This window comes from Danio rerio, chromosome 2, assembly GCF_049306965.1.
Source record: "Danio rerio strain Tuebingen ecotype United States chromosome 2, GRCz12tu, whole genome shotgun sequence".
Classification (NCBI taxonomy): domain Eukaryota; kingdom Metazoa; phylum Chordata; class Actinopteri; order Cypriniformes; family Danionidae; genus Danio; species Danio rerio.
This window is the reverse complement of record NC_133177.1, coordinates 52,356,508-52,383,054: the sequence shown is the minus strand read 5'-3', so window position 1 is coordinate 52,383,054 and position 26,547 is coordinate 52,356,508. Positions and strand designations below refer to the sequence as shown.

General features: G+C 35.2%; 1 protein-coding gene across 1 annotated transcript; it reads left to right on the top strand.

The window, feature by feature from the left end:
- Positions 1-1,938: 1,938 nt before the first annotated feature.
- cdc34b (cell division cycle 34 homolog (S. cerevisiae) b) lies at positions 1,939-26,163 on the top strand. Its single transcript, NM_001002688.1, has 5 exons — positions 1,939-2,588; positions 10,084-10,170; positions 15,933-16,030; positions 21,629-21,763; positions 24,697-26,163. Exons 1-5 carry the CDS (start codon positions 2,403-2,405, stop codon positions 24,908-24,910), a joined length of 720 nt encoding a protein of 239 aa, NP_001002688.1. The 5' UTR covers positions 1,939-2,402; the 3' UTR covers positions 24,911-26,163.
- The last annotated feature ends 384 nt before the right edge of the window (positions 26,164-26,547 follow it).

The window sequence follows — 26,547 nt, the reverse complement described above, 5'->3', positions numbered from 1 at the left end:
GTGTGTATGTATATATATATATATATATATATATATATATATATATATATATATATATATATATATATATGTGTGTGTGTGTGTGTGTGTGTGTGTAACTATGACATGACAACACGATAACATGATAACATGAGTTAAATATGTTGTTAACTAATATTATGGAAAATAATCTAATTAAATTATTTAAAGTTAGTATTAGTCAAATTATTAGATTGCTTTTTATTACTGATCAACAAAAGACCATTAATCAATATAATATAGTCTCATAATTTTATAATATTGTAAATATAATAAAATATAACATAGTAAATCATCGGGAAACATAAGAAGAACAACAAATAATGAAAATATAAAGAAAAATATTAAAATAATTAAATAAAAGACAAGAAAATCCAAAGGCAATCTTAAAAAACACATTAGGGTTGTCCAAAATAGAGAATGTTTCAAAATATTGTTGCAAATCTCTAATAAACACCTTAAATGTGGCTTATTGTTGGAGAATTTACAGTTCAGTGTGTGTGATTTTTGGATAGAAGAAGTAATAGACTTGATCAACTAGTAATAGTATTTCCCAGTGATGGGTTGCAGCTGGAAGGGCATCGGCTGTGTAAAACATATGATGGATGAGTTGGCGGTTTATTAGGCTGTGGCGACCCCAGATAAATAAAGGGACTAAGCTGAAAAGAAAATGAATAAATAAATGAAGTAATAGTAGATCTAAAGTTTTTTTTTTTACTGCTGGAAATAATGTTAACTATAACATGAATTATTGGTAAAGAAATTAATGGTATTTTAGCTAAAAATGTAGTTAACTAACGTCATGGAAATGTATTAAATTAAATTATTTAAAATTTGTATTAGTCAAATTATTAGATTGCTTTTTATTACTGTTCAATAAAAGATCATAGATCAATATAATACAGTCTCATAATATTATAATATTGTAAATATAATATAATATAGTAAAACATCAAGAAACATAAGAAGAACAACAAATAATGAAAAAGAAAGAATATATATATAAGGCAATCTTAAAAAAACAGGGTTGTTCGAAACAGAATTTTATCAAAATCTCAGTTCCCAAAGTGAGGGTCGCGGGACAAAGACAGGGGGTCCTTTGGTGATTTCCAAGTCAAATTAATTTTATTTAACTATTAGAATTACCATATTTTATCCATACCTCACAGAAGGTAAAAATAGTAGTTACATTAAAACAACATCATGCAATTAAAAAGCCTTCAGACTAGATTGATTTTATAATACCAGGTTAAACTTTTTGACTGCTTTATGGCAATCCAATACATTAGAAATAAATACAGGCCACAACTGAATACTGAGAATGATCTCTGAGTATCAATCTCTAAAATTAAACCAAGAATAGACTTGTGCTGTACACGTTGTGCCCACCAGCCTCTATAGGTGAGGTTAATATTGAATTAAACAAATTAATAAATTACTAATTGTTAGAATGCTGCACTTTTTGTGTTGTCAATATGCTCGTGTTTTTAAGCCTTGTTGTGTGCACAACGTTTGTATATTTATAACCCCCTCCAAAAAATGTGAGGTGTTGCTGGCATTGTTATTTTGGGGGTTGTGGGCTGAAAAGTTTGGGAATCCTTGCTCTAATAAACACCTCAAAATGTGGCTTGTTGGAGAATTTACATTTGTGGATGTGATTTTTGAATAGAAGAAGTAATCGACTGACAGATTAAACGGATCCTTAATAAGACCAGATACCACCTTTTTCGAAAACAAAGAAAATGTAATTATTATGATGTTGTCTCTGGAAATGTTGACAGTGTAATGCGAGGCGCTGGAACTACAGTACCCACGATGCACCGCGAGCCCATTGGAATTGAGGAAAGACGCATCCAGGACATCGACTCATAACTCGCCACTCACCTACACATTTACTAGTTCACGGCGATTTCTGCTTCTCGACAGACCAGCTTGCCCCAGAATTGAATCGTAGACTTTCTTTTTATACATTCAGCCATCTGATTTTACCCCTGTTTAACGAAAACCTCAAATTCGAGAGGATTAGTGTTGAGTCGAAGTGGATTTTCACGGCTAGCCTTCAGCTACGAAAAAAACAACAAACACGGAGCGCGATTTTTTCTTTTTCTGAAAGACAAAACTCCGCATACAAACAACCAAACAACCTTTATTACATTCGGCGACGATGAGAAACTCACTTATAATGCTTTACAGCTAAAACAATTTGTATTTAATCGAAAATACTCTCTTTTTTGAGGACATTGTCATTTCCTCGCTAAGCTAGCAACTCTAGACAAAGAAAGAAAAGCAGCTTTCATCGCCTCATCACGTCTTGTCAACTTTTTGCCCTTTTTGAGGAACAAAACGCACTTTTTTGAGTCTAGTTGGGTAGAAATAAAGCAGAAATGGCCCAACAGAGCAGTGCTCAGGTCGCCAGCTCACAGAAAGCTTTAATGCTGGAGATGAAGTCTCTACAGGAGGAACCAGTGGAGGGATTCAAGATCACTTTAGTGGATGAAGCTGATCTCTACAATTGGGAAGTGGCGATTTTCGGACCCCCAAACACTCACTATGAAGGGGGCTATTTCAAGGTATGTGCCAAGGCTGGGTTTTAGGGGGTAAATAGGAGTTATTTTTAGGAACAGATGGCTGTGGTCTATATTTGAAACTGCAACCAGCTCTGTGTAACTACTGCATCTCTTTGCATGATGTGATTTTTGCTGTCAAATTTGGATCTAATTGAGATTTGTGATCGAGTTTGTGACTGATTGTGATCTCATGTCTTGTGTTCTTCCATCAGACGTCGCTTTGATGAGATTTTAGGGTCTTTGTTGAGGATAATAGGGCTCATTTGTTTGGTTTCTTTGTTCCTCTTTGACTCATTAGGATTCTGATGGATGCTGGGAGAAAAGGTTTACATGACTTGATGGTAGAAACAATATTATTATAACAATTGTTTAATAATATTTACTATCATTGTATGAATACACTTTAACTAGCTAATTACAAATTAATTTATTCCAATTTTTGTAATATATGATTAAGTGTTTGTGGTGAAATTCACTGAATGCATGTTTCTGTCAACACTGTTTCCACTTTTAAAAGTGATCTATATTGTTCTTGAATCATAGTTTCGCATAATTAATACTCATTAGATTTCACATTTGTTTAGCTTTAGTTGTTGACATCATGTTTGACCTGTTTTTTTTTTTCCTTTGTGACGCAACAGGTTATTGTGATAATTAAAAAAATATTGACAACAAAGGATTCTTGTGAATCTCTCCCATTCCACCAGTGCAGATAAACCTGTTCCTTCACACCAGTCCGAAATGGTTCATAAATTAATGACCTTAATAAGTCAGAAGCTTTATTGAATTATTCAGCTTTGCTTTAGTTCCTCTTCCGATTATAAAGGAAGGGCTTGGACTGTTGTGGTGCGATTTTGAAGTAGGTCAATGACTTTTCTTGCCTTTGTTTACAGCGAGAGCACTCTCTCACACACATACAGTGGGTTTGGCCAATACACTGGCGTCACTGTTCACTGCTCTGTCAGGATGTGAGCTCGTGCTGAAACCTGATTAATGTCAGATCTGAACTCTCGAGTCTGGCGAAGCCCGTAGGCATGGTACTCAAACCCATAACTGCTCCCCGCTTGAGGATAAATCAGCAGAAAAGCCTGTATTTGCATGACAGAGACTTGCTTTTCTTTGTTTGAAGGAGAAATTATTTGCACCGTTTGTCTGTTCACAGGATCAACAGCGTTCAACCTCTCTTGAGAGTTTTCAAGGTCTCACAACAGTCTCTAACTAACCAGTAGTGCTTATACTTATCTGGAATAGTAATGTTTTTTTGTTTTTTTTTGAATGGCCTGTTTACCCAGAAATGGATACGTAGTAATTTATTCTTTGGAAGAAATAAAAAGGAAGTTCTCACTTCTAACGAAAAATACAGTTGAAGTCAACTATTTGACTGTCATTCAAATGTTTGAAAGATATGATTCCATCAACAATGTGCCTTCTCAAAAATGACTATGAAGACAGATATTAAAGGATTTCCATTTTAAATTATTTAACGGGGTGGTCCACTACGATATCATATTTGAAACTTTAACTGATGTGTAAGTTAGCTGTATGCACATAAACAACATCTCTAAATGTGAGACGCTCAATGCAAAGAGAGACATTGGCTTTTACAGAGTTAGCTTGGCAAAGCTTACAGCAAACAAAGTTTGGGGACTACAAAAAATACATCCGGGTTAATGATGTCAAAAACCCTTCAGGTTACGCACATACACCCTGCGCAGCGAAGGGGCATGGCCAGCAGTGCTGTAATGTTATAACAGAAATGCTTCCTGGTGATGTGGAGCTGATCTGCGAATCACAGCACATTATGTTAGCTGACCAATCAGAGCCTTTTGAGGGCAGGTCTTCAGAGGAACTAGGAAATATGACAAACGTTTTTATGTTCGCTGAGTAGCTGTATATAAACAAAGTCATATATATGGAAAAATAACAAATGAAGCATGAGCATATATTGCTTTGCACCCCATAAACACAACCAAGCCTTGGAAATACACCCTGGACCACTCCTTTAATAAATAATTATGGAAAAGATGGTATCACGGTTTTTCTACAAAGCTATTAAGCAGCACAACCATTTTCAATGTTGATATTATTAAGAAGTGGTTGTTCAATATGAAGAAAGCCTTTTAAATTGATTTTTGAATGATCGTGTGAGAACTGAAGTAGCAGTTGCAGAAAATGTAGCTTCACGATCACATGAGTTAATTGTATTTTCTTTATATTGTATTTTACCTTTTTTTAAATTGAAGCCTTTTTACATCAATGCAGCCTTGGTAAGCTTAACAGATATATTCATATAAAAAAAAATATTACTGCTGCTTGTTTAAACTACCTGTTTAAAATAAGCTGAAACAACACAATTCTTGTAATTTCATTGGACTTTTTTTTTTTTTTATGTTCAGTCCACTTAAATTTGAAACCATTAAGTTAACTCAAGCGTTTTGCAAAAGTAATCTTAGGTGTTTAACGATAATAGAAAGACTTCTTGTTTAATCTTCACTTTAGTTTGAAGATTTAGAAGATTTTAATGTTATTCTTTGAGTTTTGAGAATACCATCTTGCAGAAGCACCCATGCTTTGGGTGTTGGCAGCTTAATTAGCAAAAATGCAGTTTATTGCTTTGCTTAGTGAGCAATAACTTGTCCTAAAATTAGTTCTGGCATGAGTCTCAATAAACTGTCATGAAATATGCTTAAAATGGCTTTTTAGTTAATTTAGGATAACTTCAAGTAAAACCAAGAGTCTTTGAAATGTACAACAAATAATAGACATGCATGATTTTATCCGACCTTTTAGTTTAAATTAAATGGAAAAACAAATGTATTTTAACTTTTATTTGATAAAATCATGTTGGACCAACTCGATTGCACTTGATTGTGTAAATAGTTTTTTTTAGTTGGTGTAAACAAATTTATTGAATGGAAATCCTGCCCTCAATTAAATCGAGTTCATCCAATGAGTTATTTTTTTGAGCAAACTAAAATAAATAAAACAAAAAGTCTTACATTAAATATTTTTACAGCTGTAGTCTAGGTATTGAGAAACCATATAGTAGCTTTGTGAGAGAATCTCAACATCTGTTCTAGGTCTCAATCTTACTAAAGTCCCTGATATACTTAAAGCATTGTAGCAATTGAAGAACAAACTGTTCCATATTTCATTTTGAGCAAATTTCTGTGTACTCCAAACAAAGTGTATTTAGATTTTGTTTCAAGAGTAAACATCTTCATTCATCAGAAACAAACCATATAAATTACTATGCAAATATATGGAGTTTCAAATTGCAGAGCTAGTCATTCAACAATCCATAATACCATCGTCAAATGCTTTTGGATTTTTTGTTGTATCTTTATTTAGTTGTTTAGAGAAAAATGCTCTGCGTGTATTTACATTATTCATCTAAATCCCACTCTCAGCAGTGTGTCAGTTCCTCACACAAAAGCTATTATATGGCTTTAGGGCCGAGCCACGACTCTTTTATTGGTTTTACGGTTTGTTTATTTTGATGAGCTTAACAGCATTTATTTTAATTGACTGTGTTTGTGTATGTCCACGAGGCCTGTCACTATATATTTTTTTGTTGGATGAAATAATACACAGAAATATATTGCAATAAATGATATTATAGTCATTTTAAGGCCATTATAAGATTATATAATGCCAGAATGACAATATAATAGCATCACGATGCAAGTACACCCTTTCAAGCCACACATAGTATTTTATTCTTAATGGTATTTCATTTAACTATAGTAATTTTAACAATGTAATAATTAGGCATTAGCGCATATTCTAAATAAATAATAATAAATGTTCAAAAAAAGTGTAAAGTAACAGAGGCTGCGATATCTGCGACCAGATCTGTTTTTAGTTGTCAGACACCCGCATGAAAATATACTATAGTAATTTATAGTAAATACTACAGTGTTTTTAACCATACAGACAATGACTTCTTTAATAGAGATAGAGATGTTGCGCAATAAGATAAGTGGCTAGAATTGTTTTTCACGTATGGGCCATATACATTGCATCAACAAAAATGATTGAGGTCATGCATGTGTTGTGCAACAAGGCAATATATTGATTATTGTGACAGGCCTAAATGTATGACAAAGACATGACACCAAATGTTTTAAATAGTTTACCGTATTTAACTTAAGTTCAATCAGGTTTTATTTTAATTTTTTAAAGTTTAGCTAAATATTTTAGTCTGTTTGACAAAATAATTTAAAATGACTAAACTTTATTTGAAATTTAATTTGATTCAAATAAAGTAAAAAACCTAAGGCAGCAAGAGTTTCATTACAGATTGTAAATATTTAAAACTTCTCATTTCGTGTAAATGACCAAAATCCTGGTTGAACACATTCTTAAACATAATTATTAAATATGATATAGATGAATGGGCGATATAAGCTCACTTCCAATAGTAGCAGCCTAAAATGTTTCAAGGGCAGTTTTGCCACGAGACTTGAAAATAATTAGGTCTGTATTGAATTGAGATGGAGGGCATATCTCTTGCGTAACGGATGTTTAACCTAGTTGTTTTAGTGCCAAAAAATGATTCGTCCCACATCCTGGTTTTCCTCCGCGCCGTCCATTTGTGTGTTTTCTCTCAGATTTTCCCTCCTGTCCATCTGCACTGTTCTTCTGCAATGTGATGCGTCTCCAATCCTATTAAGAGCAGCTGTCCTGGGCTCACCCTGAGACCGAATCCTCCAAAGCTGCTGTATGAGAGAAATCTCAATGCGGCACACCAGCTGACGACTCTGAGAAGTTGACGTTTTGAACTTCGTATTTGGCTGGGTTATCAAGCTGGAACAGAATGTGGTTTCTGGGGGAAGGGGAATCTGCGGAAGGATATTTAACATAGTAAAATGTGTTAAATATGATGCAGTCCTTTGGACATTTTCACACACTAGATTTTAGTGAGGTCCCAAGTCCATTTAGTATCTCAGCTTGACTGTGTATGTGTGTCTTAATGGTGAAAGCAGCTTTACAGTACAGTTTGGAGAGGAGCGCAAGTCTGTAAGAAAGGTTTTAAGAATTTGTATTCGCTTGTAGTAAATCTTTTTTTACTTTGTAGCATGGGTGTACAAGCTTACAACAAGATGGGATCAACAACGAAAATTGATACGTAAAAAATAAATAAAGAACAAAAGTAACAAATTAATTACAAACCATAGGACAAATAAAAATCAAAGATGCTAATTATTGTTCAAATACAGCTGGCTCAATTATCTAAGGAAATACTTCCAAATATGAAGAAAAAAAAAAACTAAAACTAAATCAGTCCATGTAGGGCTCTCTATGTTAGGGCTGGACGATATTGGGGAAAAAAATACTGATATTGCAATTTTGTTTTCTGCGATATATAGTTACATCAGATGACTTGAATAGCTCTATTTGAAAATAATAATATTAATAATTTTAGACTTATTGGAATGATTTTCATAAAAATAAAATCTAAAATGCTAATTGCTAGCAAAAAAAGGAAAAAGTATTTTATGGTTTTCTGGCATGTCGAACAGTATTCAGTAGTGGTTTAACAATCACAAATCTCATGGTTTGGATCACAATTTTTTTTTAGTCATGGATCACACCATTATTCGGGTCAGCCAAAAGGGCAGGAGGCAAATTAAATTTGCTTTCCATTTATTACCAAAACATCACTGCAAAAACATTTTAGTTTTAACAAACAGAACCTAAAATCTGTAATTTTATTAAAAATAAAATGAAGAAATAATCAGCTGAATAAAAATTAATTGTAAAATATTCACTACTGTGGAAAAAATTCAGTTACTGCTACTGTTGCTGAAAACACTAAATGTGTAAACCTAACATTATAATTTGTACTATCCATATTTTAGTCTAATTTTCAATAAGCGATTCAGTTATTCTCTTTCGTTATAAAACTTTCGTTGCTAGACAGATCATTTTCGAAGAATTATTCAGTGGTATATTTTTGATGGCTGGTTTTCGCCATCTATTGGTTAAATTATGTAATTGCTGCCTACACCTTACATATTTAAGCATCAAATTGAATGAACATGGTGATTTTAGTCTTTACCATAAATATCAGTGGTTTTATCTAAACTGTTAACTGTTATCTCAGTACTTCTGGGTTATTTGACTGTTTGTCCAGTAGGTAATCATAACCATAAGTAATCCTGCAAACAACAATTAACTTAGCTGTATATCTTTTTAGTTACACATTTACATGCAAGTATTGTGCACGATTATTAAACAGTGCACATATTGAAGATATCTAAAGATAAATCTTTACTCCATGTAAAAAATCCTACACTTTTCTTTCTTTAGTTTTGACAAAATTTGTTTTACTAAATAAGGAGATGAAAACGAATAGACTATTGATATGAGATGTAACAAAATTGTTTTAGAGTACTGTGATGAAATGCTGGTGAAGCATTTAAATATAAACAGTTATTATAACAGACCAGAACGCAGAGCTAAATGTTTAATAGTGTAAATGTAAAGAAGAAACCGTTGTGTAATGAATACTGAACTTATAATCAGTAAATATGATCTGATTTCACTTTCAATATGCGGTATAAATTCCTTGTCAATTTAACAAGGCTGTGTTCGTTCTTGCAGTCAAATGCGGAAGAAATTATCGATAAAAGGTTTCTGATAAGTTGCTGTGACAGCTGCAGGCACTATGTGACGTGCATGCACGCGAGGGGAGTCAGATTTGTCCGGGGAGTCGGATAGATTTCTCACCACACCAGCACTGCATGTTCCTCCATGTCATGTCAGTGATGGGTCGTTCCTAAACGATTCGTTCATTTTGAACAAGTCTTTTAAATGACTCATGGAGTGAATCGTTCATTTGCGCATGCGCACATTTGTGCAAGTGAAGCTCGCGTGCTACCTTGGAGTGGTCTGTTTCGAGCAGAATGCGCACGTGTGTCCTCAAACCATTTCGATATGAACGATATTGGATAATACCGCATTGCGTTAGGGAATCATACCGATATATCCCCAGAACCTGATACACTACCCAGCCCTAGTGTTACTTTATCCATAAATGTCAGTAATGTCTCGTACTGCAGATCAATTGAAATTTTTGAATGCTATGACATGTACAATACAGCAAAATCTCTAGTGTTAGACACGTCATACCGTTGTCATGATTTATATTGTTATACCAACCAGCTCAGGAGTTAGTTTGAGAACCCATGCTTTATTTATTGTTGTGCGTGTCTTGTGGTTGCCTTTGTGTAAATTGCTTTTTGTAAAGCAGCTTGTAATTTTCACGTCTCTTGTGCTGCATCTGTTGCAGACAAATGTGAGTGCAGTGTGAAAAGAGACCAGCGGGTGAGGGGGTTGCCATTGAAAAATTTGGTTGAGACCAAACAGTTGAAACAAGTGTGAATATTGGCCTCATTGGCAGCTGAATATGTTATGATTTAGCCCAAAATACTTGGAAAAACAAACAATGCACCATGTTTATCCTAATCATCGCTTCTGTCTTGTTTTGCAGGCTCGTATTAAGTTCCCAGTCGATTACCCCTACTCCCCACCCACATTCAGATTCCTCACCAAGATGTGGCACCCCAACATCTATGAGGTAAGAGGAGTGTTTTAGTCTTCACACTTTGACACGTGGCTCATCTGGACTTCCTTGTTTCCGTCACAGTTAAGCCCTGTGTTAATGCGGCAAGCACGAGCCTTTGTGTATTAGCTATTGCCAATAAACAGTCTTGGTCAGATATGAAAAGCAACACATTGTTTGAAGTCATGTTAGGATAATTGGCTGCTTTGTGTTAAATGTTAAAGTGAGCAAGCTAAGGGCAATAATTGGGCGTTTAGAAATGAGAAAGAATTGTAACGCTCACCACAAAGAGATATGTGGTGTACTGAGTTGCAGTTCAGACCTGGAAAACATTAGCTCATGTTTTGTGGGCTTGAAATGATAAGGTTAACCTTAAGTCGCTAAACAGATCCTTCATTATTTTCTTTCATTTTGTGCTTTTGATTTTTCATGTAAAAAATAGTAAACCCTGGGTGGGCTGTCTGTTGTTTTAGGAGAATTGAAATGATTATAATATTTATCAAATTGACATCAAATAAATTACATGTAAAAATGACAGGTGCTTCGTAATACTATAATTAAGGGTTCTTTCACACCTAGACTTTTGTTTCGCAGCCTGTCTCGTTTGCCCATTTAGCGCGGTTCGTTTGGCATATGTGAATCCAGCAATCGCAGTCGGATCAAAGCCAAAACAGTCGGTCCAAGATCGCCTGAATAAGGTGAAACAATTGAACAGACTCTGGAGCGGATCGATTGTAGTGAGAAAGCGATGCGATCCGAGCCCGGTTATATCACAGTGTATTATGGATATGTAATAGGCATACGGCTATATGAAGAGAGAATTATGAGTAGGGCAGGTGTTCATTCCAGACAACCTAAGTCTCCTGGAAGTTCCGAGAGTCTCCCGCAAATGCACAGAGACTTCCGGATGCCCGCAAATGAGAGATAATCCCCCGAAATTGCGCGTCTCCCTCCTGGTCCTTAATTTATTCTCACCCCTCCCCACCGCATCCCTCCTCGCTCTTCAGACACGTCGCTCGCACCCTGTCAAACATCACCAAACCACCACCCCTCCTGACAGCTGAGCAGGAATCAGCTAAATAAACCGTAAACCGTGAAACTCTGACCAATGTGAGGAGAGTTTACTTACACGAGACTTGTTTTAGCGATTTTGGTCCGTTTAGAAACTTTGCCGTGTGAAAGCGAACCGCACCAAGAGCAAAGGGCAAAATTGTAACAATTTTAATCCCTGTTTCGGAACAAATGAATCGATTCACAGGTGTGAAAGCACCCTTAGTTAATATTGAGATCAGATTAAGAAAGATAATAGGTAAATATTTTCTTTGTAAAAATATTGGCAGTCTTCAAAACATTTGCCATTTATTTATTTATTTTGCATCACTTTGTATTATTTTACACTATAAAGCAATTGCTAACCTAGTGTGAATCTTTGTGTTATAAAGTGGAAGTGAAGCAGTCAGTCAAGTTTACTCTATTTTGTAAGTTTATTTTCCAATTTATTGAAAATATGTATAACAAACTCGATTATTGTAACCATTTAAAAAAATGACATGTTTTTCTGTAGCTTTTAGAGCTAGGGCACTGCCATCTTAGAATACTGTTGTGTCTGACATCACTGGGTTGGTTCCGTTCCCTCAGCGTAACAGATACAGTGGAAGTAAAGGACTGAACATGGCTACTTGAAAGCCTAGTTTAACCCAATGTGTGTAGTTGTGGATGTGGAGCTGGTGCAAATACAAGCTTCATATGAGTGTCTAATATATATATATATATATATATATATATATATATATATATATATATATATATATATATATATATCAATCATATTTATCATATTTATATTTATTTATTATTAGGCGATTTGGTCTAAAATCAAGATATCGATTAATTGAACATTTTAACTCGATTACGATTAATGTTTTTCACATGGTAGGTTTTACATCCTTCATAGATGCTGAGAGATTGAATTGATTGACTTGATTAGCGAAAATGTATTGACATAATCCACAAAGACGTTGCTTAGTAAAGCGTGAAGTCTACATTAGTCTGAATGTAAATCCCATTGTCAGGCAGTGCTGGAGCAGCGTGAAAGAGTGGACCAATCCCGTGACGTCAGACACAGCGGCATTATAAGATGGCGGCGCCTTAGCTCTAAAAGCTATAATAAAACATGCCTTTTTCTTCTAAATGATTGTTAATCAAGTTTATTATATTTTCATTAAAATGAAAACTAATGTACAAAATAATGTAAACTTGACTGAGTGCTTCACTTCTACTTTAAAGGATAGTGGCAATATATAAAGATATGAACTGTTCAATGACTAGTCATTTTATGCTTTGAAAGTTTTTTTTCAAGTGTTCAATTAATCTATCCATCCAGCAAATCTAAAATGTTACATAACATGAAGCAGCTGTCTTGATGCCAGATTCAAAGTTAAAAGAAGCAACATGAAGTAAAGCTTTTAACTGGTGCTTATATGGATTATAGGATTAATACTTAAAACTGCATTTATATGTATATACAGTTAAAGGCAAAATTATAAGCCCTCCTGCTGTGAATTCTCCTTTTTTCAAATATGCAATGTTAAACGGAGCATGGAAATTGTCACAGTATTTACCATTATATATATATTTTTCTTCTGGCGTACATCTTTTATTTCTTACAACTTTTAAAGTTGTTATTATTAACCCTCTTATTTGTTTTTGATTGCCACCCACACTCTCCTCATAACTTATGCTCCTTAATAAACACTGCATTATTTATTTATTATTTAATATTTTCATAATTAAAAGTGCACATATTCTTCACACGAAGTTGCACTAATTCAGCTTGAATTGTACATACATGTCCAATTGTTTATATCTATCTGCATATCTATCTGCATACCTCTGATTATTAATAGCAACCCCTACATATTTTCATCTATTGTAAATATCTGTTCATAGCTAATACAATCTGTATATAATGCTCATAGTACACCCATCTGTAAATATATAGTTTTTCTATAATTGCACTTTATAATTTATACCTATATCCTTGACTTACTGCACTATTGCACTCCTGGTTAGATCTAAACTGCATTTGGTTGCCTTGTAATTGTACAGAGCTATAAATTGCGACAGTTTTGGTTGCATATGCGCCCGAAATTTTATCTATGCAACCTCAAAATATATTTCGGACTATAAGTGCAAGTGCATAAAATTGTTGCCGTGCAACTGGTTTTCACTGCAAAATGTTCACCGGATGCGCAGATTTAGAAAACATTATGAATGCTTCTTTGCACTTAAAAACGTTAAACGTAGAGCTAGGAAATAGTTTAAAACGTCAACTGTCTACAGTAAACAAGTCCTCAGTGCTTGCCCCGGCTTCATGCTCTTCTGATTGACCCACTGCTCTACAACTGAATGCAAATGGATTGGTTTATCCACTGTCAATCATTCAGTCAACGCTTTCTGCCTTCAGGTGACGGGGAGCAACAGCCACGAAAATGTAAAGCGCTGAAGATGAGAGAATGAAAACACACTGACAGATTTCATTTTAGAAATCACCTAAAGTTACAAATAACGACACAGCTGATTGGTGATACACTTTTCAAAAAGTGGATAAGACTCCTTAAGACATTCACTGTAAAGTCTGTGTGACAGAGTTTTCAGGTAACGGTGTTGGCCACTGAATCTACCCATTTTAAGTACGAGATATTTTATTTAATCCTTCATTTAATTGTCAGAATGATTTTAAATGCAATAAATCTGTTAATATAAAACTTACCAATATTGCAGCCTTCAGTACTACCAATACAATAATCAGTACAAATCATGAATACTTTACTTTTACCTATTTCGTTTAGAGGAATGTTTGAACGGCTAGATCAAACTGAGAACAAAAGTCACCAACAGTTAGTATGGAAAAAAAACGACCAATTTATTAACTAATGGTTGCCTAAATGTGATAGTTTTACATAAGAATATATATAAAATAATTAAAGAATAAATATTTAGGGCTCTATTTTGACAGTCCATGCGCAGAGCGCAAAACGCAGGTCGCAAACGCTTTCAGGGCATGTCAGAATGCATTTTTTCTAATTTAAGGACCGGAAAAAAACCACTTTGCGCCGTGGCGCATGGTCTAAAAGGGTTGAGTTTATTTTCTTAATGAGTTATAGGTGTGTTTTGAGAATAAACCAATAAGAGTCTCATCTCTCATTTCCTTTAAGAGCCTTGCGTCGCGCCATAAGCGCATTCGCTATTTACATGACGTAAAGTAAGTCTAAGTGGAAAAACTGAGCATTTCACAAGCAAACAGTTTGTTTTTCTAAGCTTGTTTTTAATAAAACAAATATAAATATGGATATAATAAATAATATTGCTAATAATAATAACATTTTACAAAAGCAAATCGTTATGAATGAACTGAAAAAGCCTCCAGAGATGAAGAAGACAAAAAAGCAGTGGTTTTTCATATTTATGTAGGCTAGAAAATAATAGGTTTTGTAATATTTGAATCCTTTATATTTATATCCTATATATATATTTATTATAACCTATATATATATATATATATATATATATATATATATATATATATATATATATATATATCCTTAATATTTAATTTTTTTCATATGTAAAGATGTTTGTGTATTGCGTTACATCTTGTGTGTAGGCTATTAAGCTGTGTGTAAGCGAGGCGCAACTCTGCGCTGGAGTTTAGATCGGGTTTGTTTTGGTCTAATGACAAAATCTATTATAGTTTCTCAAAATAGGAAAGCGCCAGCAGTGTGCCTCAGAACGCCTTTCTGTTTAGACCAGAACGCCTATGGGCGCACATATGAGCGCAAAACGACACAAATAAAAAATAGCAAATAACATTTGCGCCGCATTGCGCCGGGTGTTTGATAGAGCCCAAAGACCTTGAAAAATATCTTAATTGAATTAACACAAATATATTTTTTTAAAGTGCAAAATACTAATTAAAAGTCACTTCAGTTATTTTTTACAGTCTGCAAATGGTAGGAACAGCTGAGAGCAGGAACATAAGAAAAAAAAATACTGTTGATTGACCAACTGCTAAAGTTTGAGTGCCCAAAGTTTCAATGTCACACACCGCCCGAAAGAATGAGATTGTTGCATTTAATATCCACAAAAAATAGTTAACAATAATTGACTGCTTATATTGAAGATTTTTAACACAGTTTAAAAGAGTTTTTTTGGAATAATATCGGACCTGCTTCCGATATCAATATTGGATCGAGACATCCCTAGACAATACAGTTAAATCTAATCTACAGACCAAACCACTGTTGTCCAATTAACCATAGAATATTATGTATTCATCAAAACAGAGATGAAAAAAATTATTTGAAATTAGTCTTAAAAAACTTTTGAAAAAAAATCTCTCCATTAAACATCACTTGTTAAACATTTAAATAAGAATAAAAATTTCACAGGAGGGCTAATAATTTAGCTTTATGTTAATATGTTTATACAAGTACCATAATTTAAAACGACACCAACACCACCCAGGCCATGCACTATGGTATATTTCTTATGTATTGTAAATATGCAGTGCATGCGCAAGGCTTTTCATCATTCTGCAGAGACCGTTCTTCAGCTTTTGACAGGCTGTTTCTCCTTATCTTTCGTTCACACGTCTCGCTCTGACTCTTGAGTACTTGCAGCGCTCGTGTGGAGGCGAGCGCTTCAGCGAGACGCTTGTTTTCTTCATAAAAGGATTGTGATCCTGTAATTGATTGAGTCTCTGTGTGCTTTCCCAGAACGGGGACGTGTGCATCTCCATCCTGCATCCTCCAGTAGATGATCCACAGAGCGGAGAGCTGCCCTCGGAGAGGTGGAACCCCACACAGAACGTCAGGTATGCAGTAGGGTGTGCACAAATAGACAAATATTTCATCTGCAATTATTAAAGGGGAGCTATTATGCAAAAATCACTTTTATAAGAGGTTTAAAAAAGGGCTACTAATTTTTGAACCATTATTGTAAGTTATTTTGTTAGATTAGCTTCAGTACTGACTAAATTAATGTAAATGCACAAATATAATAGTGTAAAGCATCCTATTAAAAATATGAATTTAAAAGGTAGATTTGTGGGGGTGTACTCATATGCTGAGCACTTTTTTTTTCGTCCCCCCAAAACTATTTGAATTTTACTAGCCTTCACTTTGCTGTCTGTAAAGGGGATGAATCTATGCAAGTACCAAGCATGCAAATGAAAACTCAAATAAGCATATTCATTGGGTGGCGCTGTGGAGCGTACAGTGGAAACTGGTTTATCATGTTTAATTGGATGCGTCTCAGCACAGAGAGGTCTAGAATTACTTAACATTTCACTGTTCATCAAACATCAAAAACTTCATTATTGATGTTTTATGTTAAAAAACTAAGGATGATGCGTTTTTGTCTCATGTCAAACAATATAAACGTGTTACTAAATACTGACTGAAGTGTTTCTGTACTTTCTATACAATTTCTGTTTTTTTTTTTTTGCTGTTTTCTCTGTTCTCTGTAAATACTTTTTGAAGTATGTTTATTATTTGCACACATTTTTTAATTATTTAAACTAAACTAAACTTCCTTGTCATTAAACCTATTATAAATAAATATTTAAATATTCATTTTTATGACCTTAAATATTCAGATGTAATGTTTCTGATGAAAAAAATTTACATCCCTAGTACGCAGTAATTGATAAACAGACATTTCTAGTGTATCAGCATTAAAAGGAAAGTTCACTAAAAAGTAAAAATGTTCATCATTTACCCACCTTTGACTCGTTTCAAACCTTTGTCTTTCTTTCTTTCTTTCTTTCTTTCTTTCTTTCTTTCTTTCTTTCTTTCTTTCTTTCTTTCTTTCTTTCTTTCTGTCAAAATGAGATATTTAGAAACATGTTGAAAACCTGTAACCACTTGACTTTAATAATATTTGTTTTTCCTACTATGGTAGTCAATGTTTTCAGGCTTACTTCAAAATATCTTGTTTTTAACAGAAAAGATTAGCAAAAATGTTCTTTTCCACTGAAATTGCACCTATTTTACCTCTTTACAAGATGTAAGATAAAGCGTTGGTGTCTCCGGAGTGTGTCTGTAAATTTTCAGCTCGAAATCTCCACAGATCATTTATTATAGCCTCCAGAATCTGCCCATTTTGCTGTCTCGAGTACAGTGTAGCTGTTTTTGTAGCCTGTGGCTTTAAATGCAAATGAACTGCTTCTCCCCACCCACGGCTCCCACGTGCTTGTGCTTCTCGTCATGCGTTTACGTCAGATAAACAGCAGTCAGTGACAGAGACAGACTGGGATGAATCTGAAATACAGCTCATTAGTCAAAAATACCAAGAAAGTTTTATTTCATGTATATATGTCTGCATTTACTGACACCATGAGGCCGTGGTGAATATAGCGGTTAAGAATTGCATAGCTATTTTACTGCCTTTGTTATAAACATGCTCTGTTTTAAAAATGTTTTTAACTTATAAAACGTATAAAAATCGCAGACAGTTTATTTGCAAAAATGTTCTGTGGATGTGTGTGCATGTTATTATGGAGACATGGTGCCTGTCAATCAATTTGTTGGGTGGGGGAAACTACACTCCAACGTCACAATGCATTGGGCCTAAAAATCACTGGGATTTGGGTACTACTTTAACGTCAGGAAATGAAAAGAGACTTTTTGTGTTTTTATCACTCTAATATGACAGTGGACACACTATACATATACATAGTTCTGTCCAAACAGCTTACAAAAGTAGATTTTTATCATAGGTGTCATATAAATTTTATTTTTTGGGCCCACCTTGCAGCTTATTCTTCTGTTTTCCCTAAAGAAAGAGAGCTTGTGATTTGAATGTTGGGTAATTTGCAAATGAATTGCCCCTCAGGCTCCCATCTAGATCTTTAGCAGGGGCTGTCACAAAAGAGGGATGATGTATTTTCTGCTAACAGAACTACTATAGGAATAGTGACCAGGCTGGCTCTGTGTTCTGCCTTAATGGAAAGCATCTCGGTGGAGATCTGTGTATTGGTGTGTTTCCTCCCCCGAGTCTGATCTCTGCTCTAGTTAGTCTGGTATCTTGTTTCCCTGGGCTTTGTGTTTCGATGGAAAAGCTGGTGTCTTCCAGGAAGCTCATGTTAATCATTTGCGTTGTTCAAGAACACCTGTCACAGAACACAGAGAGATGGACATTATTTTGACCCCAGATTGAATCGGCTGGGGTTTATGTTGACATAACCTACAGTGTTCCCTTGCTTAGATAATAATTGTTGGATTTTATTATTATTTAATTCGATTGTAACTTGAATTTGAATCACTAATATAATTGAGTGTAATGTTACTTTATTTTTGAAGTGCTTTTTGCTATTTTTTTACTGTGCTCCAACCATGTTTTACATGTCATTTAGTTTTACTTTTAAGCCAATAGAAATTTACAGTGGGTACTGTTTAACAGTCTAAATAAACAAACATTTTAAATTTAAATACAGCTATTAAACCAATTTTATTTTATTTTACATTAATTAAATAATATAATGTGCACCATATGAGTTTAAATTCAAGATATGTATCCCCTAATAAATACAGGGTGTCCGCAGGGTCTTAGGGTGCTTTCACACCTAGACTTTTGTTTCGAAGCCTGTCTCGTTTGCCCAGTTAGCACGGTTCGTTTGGCATATGTGAATCCAATAATCGCTCTCAGATCCGCGCCAAAACAATCGCTCCGAGATTGCCTGAATGAGGTGGTCTCGGCTCGTTTGAAAGAACTCTGGAGCGGATCGATTGTAGTGAGAAAGCGATGCGATCCGAGCCTGGTTATATCACAGTGTTTTATGGATATGTAATAGGCATACGGCTATATGAAGAGAGAATTATGAGTAGGGCGGGAGGTTATTCCAGACATCCCAAGTCTCCCGGAAGTGCCCGCAAACAAGTGATAATCTCCCGGAAATCGCACGTCTCCCCCCCCTGACAGCTGAGCGGGACTCTGCAAAATAAACCGTGAAACTCTGACTAATGTGAGGAGAGTTTACTTACACGTGACTTTTTTTTTTTAGCTCTTTTGATCCATTTAGAAACTTTGCCGTGTAAAAGTGAACCGCACCAAGAGCAAAGAGCAACATTGTAACAATTTTAATCACTGTTTCGGAACAACTGAATCAATTCACAGTTGTGAAAGCACCCTTAAAGTATTTAAAATTGATAAATCAATTTAGAGAAATTTAAGGCCCCTAAAGTATTAAAAATTCTTTAATGCTATTTTACAAGGTATTAAATTCGGTATCAGTATGCTAAATTTGACCTGAATGTAATCTTTGAATATTGGGATGCTGTGTAGATTATAAAATGAAAAAAAAAAAAACCTGCTAGATTTGACTTCACGATGCTTTGTTTACTGCAGTAACCAGGGAAACACTGCTATTCCTGCTGCTGTAAAGGCACCATCTACTGGATTAACATTTTATTCAGTATATAAATACAGTTTTTGTTCAACGCCCCATTCACACGTGGCGTCAGCATCAACGCTTCCCATTTACTTTGAATGGGTGACATTAAGCGTTGCCGGACTGCATTGTGTATCCGTCGGCGTTGCTTCAGAGACGTTGCTCGCTGCAGAAGTTGGGACTAGCTCAACTTTTCAAGCGCTGACGAAAGCGTCAGCCAATCAGATCGCTGTATGCTGAAGCCCCGTGTGAATGGGGCGTTAGAGTTGTTTCTTGCAATCAGTATTTAGTAAATGTACTGCAAGTTAAAATGTCAGCAATGTTACTGGTTTAAACCTGTGGTGATGAGGTCTTAAAATGTATGCAATCTTAAAAAAGGCCTTAAAAGGTATTGAATTTATCTTCCCGTATATACACTGGAATAGTAATATCAGTAATAATGTTTTATATTAATTTGTTGCAGTTTTTAAGATGAATAACTTTGACTTATCACCCAAATTAATAATTGAATTGCTTAAAATTAAATTTATAAAAATTTTTCGCATCACATAAATACACTTGATCATTTCATATTATACAGGGTATTCATGGGGTTTAGGTCTTAAATGTAAAAAAAATGTTAGGCCTTAAAGTCTTAAATTCACAGAAATATTGTGCTGTAGCTCTTAAATCATTTTAACAGATGTACATTTTTCTATGTCCATGTAAAACTACCCATTAAGCCAACACGCGTCTAATCACTAACATTGCATCTCAATAAAAGTTTTAACAAAAGAGTATTTATTAACTCTATTTACCAATATGTTTTAATAAACTTCCTTCATAAAAAAAAAAAAAAAACTTAAAAACAAATATTATTGTTTTAATTGTGTCATTGGAAAAGTTCCTTACGGTTTATCCTTGTGTAAGTCTAAAATTTAATTCAAAACGGCCTTAAAGTCTTAGATTTGACTTAATGAAACCCGTAGAAAAACCAGTTAAACACCAGTAAATATGAATAATGTCATGGTTTCCGCTATATTCATTCTGCCATGCCGGTGGGCCACACCAAAATTCATTCCGCCACGGCTACAGCTTCTCATTCAAAACATTCAGTCGTTGTTGTTTTTTTAATATCGGGTTTTAATCGCACCAAAACACATTAAAAGGTAAGTAAATTATAACAGCGCAAGCTTTTCTGTAACCATAGTAGTGCTGTGCATTATTTGTTTTACCCTTTAAGGTGATGTGCTGACATACTGACTGACTGACAGATGCGTTAGGCAAGCAAACACGACGTACCTTTTAGTTAAGATAAACATTTTCCCTAACTATATAATATACAACGACTTTATCTTGCTGGAGTTTATAGCTGTTTCACTTTACTTCAGGATGCATTAATGCCGCTCTGTAGGTCTTTTAAAGAAATTCATAAATATTCCTAGCAAATCTTATAAATGTTGGAGACATACTTGTTATATAAACGTGATAAATAGCACTTCAGCAGTGTTTATTTTTGAGCAAGAGCAGAGAAAATCGGCGTGCAAGCAAAGAAATTTGCATGCTCCTATTATATAAATGCGATCTCGACTTGTAGTACAGCACTCATGACATTTCTCCATTTGTCATTGAAATAACGTCATAGTTAGTTGGTATAACAAAAAATACTTCTTTTTATTTAATTATTGAAATTTAGTTATTAAGGTACATTACTAGACTAAAAACACCACTTTAATATATATATATATATATATATATATATATATATATATATATATATATATATATATATTGTTTTTCACTATTTATTATCAATATATTACTATTGCTTTAGTTTCAAACGTGTAGATCAATAATTTTTCGTCTGCATTTTATTGCTCCAATGCTAGCGCACCTCAGTTGTAGTCAACAATAAATAAAGACTGATCCTCTTGTGTAAAATCTCCTGAACTCTTTAGGAGAATGCCGCTCCAAGCAGCTCTAGGACAGATGAGCTTAAAGATAATGGCATTATAACACTGTCTGTCTGTCTGTGTGTTTCAGAACCATCCTGTTGAGTGTCATCTCCCTACTGAACGAACCCAACACATTTTCTCCTGCCAACGTGGACGCCTCTGTCATGTACCGCAAATGGAGAGACAGTAAAGGAAAAGACCGGGAATATGCAGAAATCATTAGGTAAAATACTGAAAACAAACAGAGCTTCAGTTGTGTTAAATTTTTGTCTTATTTGTTTAATGTGTGTTAACATTTGAATGGCACTATCTGAAGCATACACAACCTGACAAATGTCCCAGTTTTAAGAGGAACAAATGATAAATTAACTTCAAGTTGATAATTTGTAAAAGTGTAAGAAGGTAGATTGATCCAATGAATCATCTGTTGAACTGAATCCTAATCATCACAAATACTACAGAAGACCTATTGGAACCTGCTTGGACCCAAGATTCTCACAGAAATCAGTCAAGTTTGGTAAAGGAAAAAATCATGGTTTGAGGTTACATTCAGTATGGGGTTGTGCGAGAGATCTGCAGATCGGATGGCAAAATTAACAGCCTGAGGTATCAAGACATCTGTGGTGCCCATTACATCACAAACCACAGGAAAGGGCAAAATCCTTTGCAGGATAGCGCTTCTTCTCATACTTCAGCCTCCACATCAAAATTCCTGAAAGCAAAGAAGTTCAAAAGTGCTCCAGGATTGGCCAGCCCAGTTACCAGACATGAACATTATTGGGCATGTCTGGGGTAAGATGGAGGAGACATCGAAGATGAATCCAAAGAATGTTGATGAACTCTGGGAGTCCTGCAAGAACACTTTCTTTGCCATTCCAGATGACTTTATTAATGCGTTATTTGAGTCATTGCAGAGATGTATGGATGCAGTCGTCTAAGCTCATGGAGTCATACATGATATTCATTCTTTTTTCATAATGTCCAGTATAGAGTTTCATAATGTCCAGTATAGAGTTTATATTCTATACTGGACATTATTTCTGTTAAGTGACGAGACTTTTGTCTAAGCAAAGTCCGACCTTAGTGTCCTAATGAAGTAATTAAAAATCAAGGCATCATCATGTTTTATTTTGGTAAAAGAAGCGTAATCTAGAGGCCTTTGCCTTTCATGTAAGCCACTTCTGATAACAAATGATCAACTAGTAGTCAAGCTATTATTTGTTGTTCCTAAAACCTGCGTAGACGACAAGACTTTTGTCAGGTAGTGTAGTGTGAAATGACTCTTCAGCTAATGGAAAACCCTTCTGCAAAGATTTATTTTCTGGATCAGCGATGCCCTCCTGTGGTGGAATGAGTCACTGAAACCTGAGTGACTGTTTATCTCCTCTTGGCAATCTCTTTACTGCATGTTGCAATTCATGTTTTCAACCATCTGACTTGGAAGATTTGTGTCAGGTTTGATCCTCTCCCTCCTTCAGGACATCAGTTGTTTATTTCTCTGCCTTGGCATCTTAACACCTCTGGGCAGCAGAAACTTGTATGAAAAACTACTCTGCAGAAAATGTCAATATGTCCCACTTTCTCATTCGGAAACATTATGACGTAAGATGCATGGTTAAATGTGCAGCTGAATTTTTATTTATTTATTTAATTTTTGCTAACTGAAATGCCTCTGCTATGCATATGCGCACACACATACACATTGGTAAACGTTTAAAATAAGATGCATGGTTAAAATTGTAGTTAATTTTATTATTATAATTTTGTCAATTGAAATGACTCTGTTTTGCATATGGAGATGCTCTTACACACACACATACACAGAGCAGTCTACATTTGAAGTTAAGTCCTTTCATCAAGCTTGTCCTAAAGCTATTGATCAACACCCATTCACCCATTGATGTGTTTTAAAGCCACGATTCATCAGTGGATCACTTGTATGTCAGCTTATTAACAAACCAGCTAATCGACGTGACTTTGAAACACTCCAGTGTCCCTGTATCTGTGGTTACACTAATGCCGATTTCAGACTGCATAATTTTCAAAGTAGTCGTGTCACAGATGTTTTCACACTGCATGACTATCTGGGCTAGCGTTTTGTCACTGCTTTGTTTACACTGCAAGATTGATCGGAGACAGGGACTTTCACATTGCAAGAATCGCCGACAAGTTCATCCAAACTACGTCTCACAGCCAAAAACACGTAGTATATCTTTTGATTTTTAACTACATAATGAGAAAGAAGCCTTTAATGGGGTTGAAAATGTACATATTTGCTCACCTGGGTTTAAAGGGAATCAGCCATTTCTCCTCAACGTTGATAATAAACTAATTTCTTAATGTATGAAACGTCAAACAGACACGGTTGCTCCTAAGACCTGTCAAACCTCCACTAGTTTTCCTCCATTTAGTGGGTCCAAATAAACCGAAAAAGAGCACTTTTTACTTCTCCCCCAGCCTCCCGCTGGCCTGCATCAGGTATACACACACGCACACACAAGTGAATGCTGCTCTCTCATTGGCTGTAGGCAATCGCTGATGTTATTTTCAGTCAAAACTCAATTCACACGGCATGATTTGAATCGCCGACAGCTCCAGATATTTAGCATGCCAAATATCTCACAGGCATCGGCGACTAATCTGCGATTCTCTCAGATCGCGTCTTTGATGGTTCATACTGTGTGATTGTCACTCACGTGCACGAGCAGCGATTTGCCTGTGATTTCAGGCATTTGTCGGCGATTTCTCAAAACCTGTCGGCGAGCCAAAATCAGGGCTAAAACCACGCAGTCTGAACTAGGCATAAGTCAACAGCAGTGAGTCTGGTGAACTGATGACCTTCACTGCCAACCACAGTCATTTCTGTTGAGCATGTGAACACAATGGCAAATCCGCGCTGTTTAAGAACGTGCACAACAGCTCTCAAATGTTAGCTGGAAATAAACGTTTTTAAAATTTCTAAATTGATTGGTACCGAATTCCAGTATCGTGCAACCCTTGCGTCATATCGAAGTTGGAAATTCCAGTGTCATTTCAACACTGGAATGTAGCACAAAATAAAATGTCAATTGGAAAGCAGACAGTAATGAAGTCTAGCCTGAAAGCAATCATTTCTTTTTCAATCTATTTCATGGGTTGTTTGTGTGTCTGTTCCAGAAAACAAGTTCTGGCAACTAAAGCGGAGGCCGAGCGGGACGGAGTGAAAGTTCCCACCACGCTGGCTGAGTACTGTGTGCGCACACGTGCCCCTGCGCCAGATGAGGGCTCTGACCTCTTATACGACGATTACTATGATGACGAGGACTTGGACGATGAGAATGATGAGGACTGCTGCTATGATGAGGACGACTCAGGAAACGAAGAATCATGACCACATTCCCATTGCCGCCTTCATCCTCGTCTTCATCAGCATCAACCCCCCCGAAAGTGGAAACGTTAAGGCATGCAAACCTGCATTTACACTCACTCAAATGGCCATTTTTGTTTCCTTAAGGGACTAAAATGAGATCTTTTTTTGTTTGTTTCTGATTATGTTTTTTATGTAAGCATTATTTTGTTTCACCTCAGAAATGCGCTGGCCTTCAGGCTCTTTTCCGTTCTGCTCTTTTATTCTTTAGTTGCTTCGTGCTTTCAGACAGCTTTGAAAAGAAGAAAAGCTAAAACAAATGAGTGCGACTTTTGAATTAAGGTTGACTAAGTGAGGCTTTGTGCTGAGTAACACTGATTATGAATTTCTTCTGATAACCACACTCACTTTTTGGCCTTCAAAGCACATTTGAGCAGCCCAGCAATCAAGTGTGACTTTGTCTTATTAGGTAAGCTTTATTTTTTAAGTAGAAATTCCAATGAGAAGCCCTAAGCATAAGATTAAAGTATGAAACCTTGATATTAATCCATCTGCTGAGGCCTAATTCTACAACGTGCTTAAATTCCACATTATTTATCTTATAGTATCACTTTAAATTATTGAAATGATGTATTTCTCTGTTCCAGCATATAGGAGCTTATCAGAAAATCGATATAATCAGATTTGGGCTGGATAATGTTTTGCTGTTGAGCTGAATTTATTTTAATATTTTCTTTTTTTTTTAAAGCAATGCTGATATTCCCGTCTCGTCCTCTGTAAATCTTATTTAACTGTAGTGAGATTTTTTTTTTTTTTTTTCATTTCGCATCACTGATCGTTTGTTGTTTTGTTTGGGATGTAGCTCAAAAACTGTTGAACTATTTTTTTTTTTTTTTGTGGCGTTTCTTTTGCGTTAATGTTCTGTGAACCCACGGCACGTTCTTAGTTGTGAAAATTTCGATTGAAACATTTGTTTTTTGCGCTGCCTGGAGGCTTGCAAGTGCTGGCGTCCGTCTCTGATTTCAGCTCATATCGACTGACTCTCAGGATCAACCAATCGGGAAAAAGAAAAATCTGCCAACAACATTGCGTACTTTTCTTTTTCCCCCCCGCATCTGCAAGTCATCCGTCTTTATGATTTTTGTTTTAAGGACAATTTACAACCGTATCCCAAGAGGCTGAGATCCACACGTGGAGCTGATTTGTCATTTTATTGACCTGTATGTATTTTTACGGTTTGTTGGCCTATTTAAAACTGAATAAAGATCTTTATTAGATATGTCTGATTTATTTTCTTTTATTAGCTAATTAGGGTAAAAAAAGCTAATTATTCATGGTTTTGCATATTGCTTAAAGAGCAATAGTTCGTTTAGAAATGGTTTTGTGTTTCTTATTGTGAACAGAAAAACGGAAAACCTTTGACTTGCATAGTATTTGTTTTTCTAACTATGGATGTCGGTGGCTATCAATATTTAGTATTTTTTAAAATATCTCCTCTGTGTTAAAAAAATCTAATCGGATAAATAAGAACTCATAAAGGATTGGAACCATATACACTACCTGCCAAAAGTCCTGTCATCGATCCCAGCTGTAAAAGCATCAAATAAACACTTGACTTCTAGTTGATCATTTGGAAAAGTGGCAGATGGTAGATTTTTAGA